This window comes from Colobus angolensis, unplaced genomic scaffold (assembly GCF_000951035.1).
Source record: "Colobus angolensis palliatus isolate OR3802 unplaced genomic scaffold, Cang.pa_1.0 Scaffold28, whole genome shotgun sequence".
Lineage (NCBI taxonomy): Eukaryota > Metazoa > Chordata > Mammalia > Primates > Cercopithecidae > Colobus > Colobus angolensis.
The window spans coordinates 7,901,607-7,908,097 of record NW_012116043.1 but is presented as its reverse complement, the minus strand read 5'-3'; the positions used below and the strand labels follow the sequence as shown (position 1 = coordinate 7,908,097).

The 6,491-nt window shown below is 43.6% G+C and overlaps 1 protein-coding gene across 3 annotated transcripts in view; it reads left to right on the top strand.

Annotated features, from left to right (window-relative positions):
* RNF10 (ring finger protein 10) overlaps positions 1 to 6,491 on the top strand; it is a 48,052-nt gene that overhangs the window by 9,766 nt on the left and 31,795 nt on the right. For all 3 annotated transcript variants that reach the window (XM_011948551.1, XM_011948553.1, XM_011948552.1), the window contains one exon: positions 1,957 to 2,153. In XM_011948551.1, coding sequence (XP_011803941.1) covers positions 1,957 to 2,153 — 197 coding nt within the window. The remainder of the gene's footprint in view (positions 1 to 1,956; positions 2,154 to 6,491) is intronic.

Genomic DNA, 6,491 nt, shown 5'->3' with positions numbered 1-6,491 from the left:
GTGATCCGCCCGTCTCGGCCTCCCAAAGTGCTGGGATTACAGGCTTGAGCCACCGCGCCCGGCCTTGTTTGTTTTTTTTTGGTGAGACAGAGTTCTGCTCTGTCACCCAGGCTGGAATACAGTGGCCTGATCTCCGCTCACTGCAAGCTCCTTCTGGGTTCGCGCCCTTCTCCTGTCTCAGCCTCTCAAGCAGCTGGGACTACAGTTGCGCACCACCACACCACCACTCCCGGCTGGGAGTAGTGGCTGATGCCTGTAATACCAGCACTTTGGGAGGCCGAGGAGTTGGATCACTTGAGCTCTGGAGTTTGAGACCAGCCTGGGCAACAAAGGCAAACCTCGTCTCTACAAAACACACAAAAATTAGCTGGACATGGTAGGGAGTGCCTGTCGTCTCAGCGGCTCAGGAGTCTGAAGTGGGAGGGTAGCTTGAGCCTGGGAGGTAGAGGTTTCAGTGAGCCGAGATTGTGCCACTGCACTCTAGCCTGGGTAACAGAGTAAAACCCTGTCTCTAAATAAAGTGCATAAATAGTTATTATGTTGTTAGAGTATAAATAAATTGGTGTAACAGTTCTAGAAAGCAACCTAGGAATGTATAAATGGCTTTAATGACCATATTTTATCTGTCAGTTCCCCTTTTTGAGAATTTGACATAATCAATCACATAAACCTCTGTGTAAAGAGACTACCAATGGTATTATGTTAAACTAGCAAAAAACTAGAAGCCACCGAAGTATACAACAATGAGGGATTGGTTACGTTATTCTTTAAGTATGTGGCCAAGAAGGGTACAGCAATTAATCATGCTTTTGAAGACTAGGGATGCATAAAAATGCTCAGAGAGTAGTAAACAGAAAGCAATATATCTTCTATGCTTGTTATTTTGTATAAGATTTGTGGTGGGTATGTATAAAGGAGATTAAAAGGAAAACGATGTTAAGGGGTAGTGCTCTGTGGGTACTGGCAACTTTAAATTATTCTACCCTATTTTCAGAACTGAGCACGTATTGTAATTGGAGAGAAAAACAAGAAACATTTTTAAAAAGGGTATAACTCAAGCTGATCCAATATGCTTTTTATTTATTTATTGAATTAATTTTTTTTTTTGAGATAATCTCTTTTGCCCAGGCTGGAGTGCAGTGGCATGATCTTGGCTCACTGCAACCTCTGCCTCCTGGGTTCAGGCAGTTCTCCTGCCTCAGCCTCGCAAGTATCTGGGATTACAGATGCCCACAACCATGCCCCACTAATTTTTTGTGTTTTTAATAGAGATGGGGTTTCACCATATTGGCCAGGCTGGTCTCAAACTCCTGACCTCAAGTGATCCACCCACCTGAGCCTCCCAAAGTGCTGGGATTACAGGTGTGAACTATTGCCCCCAGCCCCCAATATGCTTTTAGAACTCAACTTCTTTTGTTCTGTAAATTTAACACCTTCTGAATTTGACCTCTAGAGCATATGTAAACACAGTTTTGCTTTTATGCCTTTTGAATATATTTGCTAAGGCCTAGGACAACCGCTTGTAGTATAGAATCTGGTTATGTTATAGTAATTTAAAAGGGAATGTCTTCTGTTCTGATACCAGGTAAAATACTTTTCCTTAATACAGAATGGCTGTTTCATTTCCTGTAACTTGATCTGACTGAACTTTTACAAGGGCAGTGGTTAAGCTGTGTAAAATAGAGACATTATGAATTGAGAATCCATGTGGTTTGATCTACACTGTGTTTGTTTTGAGGGAGGGGACCCGTTAGGCTTCATTATTGCAAGAAAAAATACTCGACTATGTGTTGTCTTGCTCAAAGCACTCATGCCGTGGCCCAAACCCAGATTCTTGGAGCTGGTCAAAGGGCCTATTTACCTTTATTTAAACACAGTTTTGCTGGGAGGTAGAGGGCAGTTGGCTAAGTGAATGTATCACTTCTTAAGTGGTTCTTTTGTGTTTCTTGCTTTCAGATGGAAAGAACTCAAGTGGATCCAAGCGTTATAACCGCAAACGTGAACTTTCCTACCCCAAAAATGAAAGTTTTAGCAACCAGTCCCGTCGCTCCAGTTCACAGAAAAGCAAGACTTTTAACAAGATGCCTCCTCAAAGGGGCGGCGGCAGCAGCAAACTCTTTAGCTCTTCTTTTAATGGTGGAAGACGAGATGAGGTATGGAATTTGAGAATGTCCTTTCTAGAGCAATAAGCATGAGATTTGATCTTATGCTTTATCAGTAGTTTATCAGTAGTTGAGGGGAACAAGAGGTAGAGGAATAAATAATCAAAGGAGTCTTGAGTAGTTGAAAGGGTTAACCAAATTTGAAACCTTGCCTCCTTTTTTCCTCTGAAGGTTATGGAAATTTCCTTGGAGGAAGGAAAATTTCCTTTATGACAAATTTGGGGTTCCTTAATTTGTATGGTCTTTTTATTATCACTCTTGAATTATAGGTACCTTTTGGAATATTTAGGTAATAAAATGACATTAATGACATTTGCCTTTGTAATAATCTAGCAAAATGTAAAATGCATATATCTGTAGTCTCATTTTTTTTAGGAGTTTCTTAGCTGTGTTTCTGTAAGCGCATAAGACATTTATGTACAAGGGTGTTCACTGTTGTGTTTGTAGTTGCAAAATTTGGGAAATAACCTAAATGCCTATCCACAAGATACTGATAGAGTAAATTATGTTTCATACTATGTAATTATGGTAGAATGAGACAGATTTTAAAAAATGTAGACTGAGGGAAGTAAAGGGATAGAGAGTAACAAGGAAAACAGTTTTAGAAGGTGGTTTAAGGACACCTCTGAAGAGGTAGATTTTGAGAGAGACCTGAAAGAAGCAAGGGAGCACACTATATGGTTGTTTTAAGATGGTCTTGCTCTGGAGTACATTGGCATGATCATGGCTCACTGCACCCTTGACCTCCTGGGCTCAAGCGATCCTCCCACCTCAGCTTTGAGTAGCTGGAAGTATACAGGTGCATGCCACCATGCTTGGCTAATTTTTTTCTTTTTATTTTGTAGAGACTGGATCTCACTATGTTATCTAGGCTGCTCTTGAACTCCTGGCCTCGAGCGATCCTCTCATCTTGGCCTCCCAAAGTGCTGGGATTACAGGTGTGAGCCTGAAGGAACAGCATATGCAAAGGACAGGAGGTGGTAGTGCTTTTGTTGGTTTGAGGTAAAGCATAAGTAGGCTACCATGAGTGGAGGAGGAGAGGTAGGAAATGCACCCAAAGACTAGGAAAGGGATCAGATCATGTGGGGCTTTGAAGGACTTTGGCTTTTGTTCAGAGAGATGAGAAGCCATTGAAAGGTTTAAGGAGAAAAGTAAGGTAACCTGATTTGGAGTTTTAAAGGGGAAGAGTGGAAGCGGGAAGAGTAGTTAAGAGACTACAAAGATATTCTTGGTGAGAGTGATGGAAGCTTTGAAATTGGGTGAGTGATGGAGGTGGTGAGAGACGTTAGGATTTGAGACATTACTTGCAGATAGAGCCAAGATTTTTTGTTAGATGTGGGGTCTGAGCAGAGAAAAGGTTGAGTAATGTTTTTGGCATAAGCCCAATTGACGTACCTTTTGCTGGAATGGAGAACATTCTTTCAAGGAGAGCACAAAGGTTTTTTGGGAGAGGGGAATAGGGTTGAGATAAAGAACTTCAGTTTGGAGATGTTATATGTACATTAAAATTCCTCTTTGATAAATGTAAGCAGGATATTAGTAGAGGTAGGTAGTTAACTGAATCCGCAGTCAAGGAAGAGACCCAGGTTAGAAATCTATTGGCATACAGTTGGTGCTTAAAGCTGTGGAACTAAGTGAGATAAATTAAGGAGTGAGTGTTCCAAAAACAGATTAGGTTCAAGAACTGAACTCCTGAGTCTGGATAAGAAACCAGCAAAAGAGCACAGTCAGGGCGGGAGTAAGAGAGCTGGAAAGTGTTGCAGAAGGTGATCAGTTTTGTCAAGTGCTGCTGCTAAGCTAAGAATAGGACTGAAAGTTGACCATTCGATTTGAAAATGGCATGTAGATTGGAGAGAATAGGAGGGTGGGAAGAAGAAACAGCAAGTTTACACAGCACTTTTCAGTGGCTTTGCTCTAAAGGGGAGCAGAGATATGAGGCGGTGCTTGAAGGGAATATGAGCTTGAGGGATTTTAAGATTAGAGAAATGATAGCATGTCTATGCTCATGGGATGGTTCTGGTGAGAGGCAAGGTGATGCAGGGAAAAGGGAAAGAATTGCTGAGCAATGTCCTTGAGTCCTTGAGATCTAGTGAGAAGTGGAGCAGTTGGCTTAGATAGCAACTCTGCCAGTTCATCCCTAGTAACAAAAGGAGGGCCTGGTGGTAGAGGTGGGGTTGGAGGTAGTTGGAATTCTTTTCTGATTGTTCTGATTTTCTCAGTAGAATACATAAGGTGAGCCAAAAGGAGGTTTGGAAGCCTGAGGAGTGAAGGAGTTGTCTGGGAAAGTGAGGGAACGAATAGGCTGCAGAAGCGTACTAGGATTGCAGTATTTTCAGGCACGTGAGGGTCTGCTGTGGTGAGGCTGTTTGCTGTGGTTGTGTTTGTTAGCCCTGTTTGTCTGCTCCAGGGCTGATGTGGAATAGGAAAAGAGTTGAATTTGGAGGAGGTTTTGCCAGGTGAATACAGAAGATATATGAAGAAGTGGGTGATGGGGCCGGGCACAGTGACTCACAGCTGTAATCCCAGCACTTTGGGAGGCCATGGAGGGTGGATCTCCTGAGGCCAGGAGTTGGAGACCCGCCTGGCTAACATGGCAAAACTCCGTCTCTACTGAAAATAAAAAAATTAGCTGGGCATGATGGCAGGAACCTGTAATTCCAGTTACTTGGGAGACTGAGGCAGGAGAATCGCTTGAACCCAGGAGGCAGAGGGTGCAGTGACCCGAGGTCGCACCACTGCATTCCAGCTTGGGAGACAGAGTGAGACTCCATCTCTAAATAAATAAGCAAGTAAGTAAAATTTGAAAAAGAAAGTGGGCAGTGGACCACAGGATCTAAGCCAAATCTGAGGGGTTGGATCATTGATTTGGAGGTCCTAGTGAGGGTAAAGAATTGTTGGAGTCAGGACTAAACCTGGGGAAGGAGTATATTCCTGGCTGGACAACAGAATGCTCAAAGTTAAGATGGTGGAAGAGGTTGTGGTTGTTGATCTAGACTGTAGAACATTCCTGTCTAATAGGATATCAAGCCATGTGTGTAATCTTACATTTTCTAGCTGCCTGCCCTACAGAAGTAAAAAGTCAATTTTAATATATTTAATTCAATATATCTAAAATGTAAGTTTACCACATGGTACAGCCACATTTCAAGTGCTTAGTAGCTACATCTAGTTAGTGGCTGCTGTATTGTACATTACAGCTGTAGAAGGGAAACCTGTAGGTGTGGGTGGCTGAGATGGGAGGGGCAAGCTAATTGGAAGCGAGGAGGTCAAGGACCTGGAGTTCAGGGTATTGCGAGGATAATCAGGAAGTACAAGTGGTGTCGGAGAAAGTGACAGTGGGCCAGCTAGGACAAGCTGAAGATAATAGAAGGTTGAGAATGTGGAGGATTTTGTGAGCGCAAGCTCTTCGATCTAAGTTTGGGGCATTGAGGGTGGAAGACTGAAGAGATCAGAGCCATGTGGAGATGAAAAATAAGGGATGACCTGGAAGTCTTGGGCTTCTGTGTTGCGCAAACAAACAGAATGTGGCTTTTTTTTTTTTTTTTTTGATGAAGTCTTGCTCTGTCGCCCAGGCTAGAGTGCAGTGGCACGATCTTGGCTCACTGCCAGCTCTGCCTTCTGGGTTCACACCATTCTCCTGTCTCAGCCTCCCAAGTAGCTGGGACTACAGGCGTCCGCCACCACACCCGGCTATTTTATTTTTTAATTTTTACTTTTTTTTGAGATGGAGTCTTGCTCTGTCGCCCAGGCTGGAGTGCAGTGGCGCTATCGCGGCTCACTGTAAGCTCCGCCTCCCGAGTTCACGCCATTCTCCTGCCTCAGCCTCCCGAGTAGCTGGGACTATAGGCGCCTGTCACTACGCCTGGCTAATTTTTTGTGTTTTTAGTGGAGACGGAGTTTCACCACGTTAGCCAGGATGGCCTTGATCTCCTGACCTTGTGATCCGACTGCCTCGGCCTCCCAAAGTGCTGCGATTACAGGCGTGAGCCACCGCGCCTGGCCAATTTTTTGTATTTTTAGTAGAGATGGGATTTCACCGTGTTAGGATGGTCTCGATCTCCTGACCTTGTGACCCACCCGCCTCGGCCTCCCAAAGTGCTGGGATTACAGGCGTGAGCCACTGTGCCCGGCCCAGAATGTGGTGTTATCTTTAAGCTTGGTTGTTAATATAAAAAAGGAAGTTATCTGACTGGTATACCCCCAGTTGTATTTCATTATTTTTAATTAATTAATTAATTAATTAATTTTATTTATTTATTTTTGAGACGGAGTCTCGCTCTGTCGCCCAGGCTGGAGTGCAGTGGCCAGATCTCAGCTCACTGCAAGCTC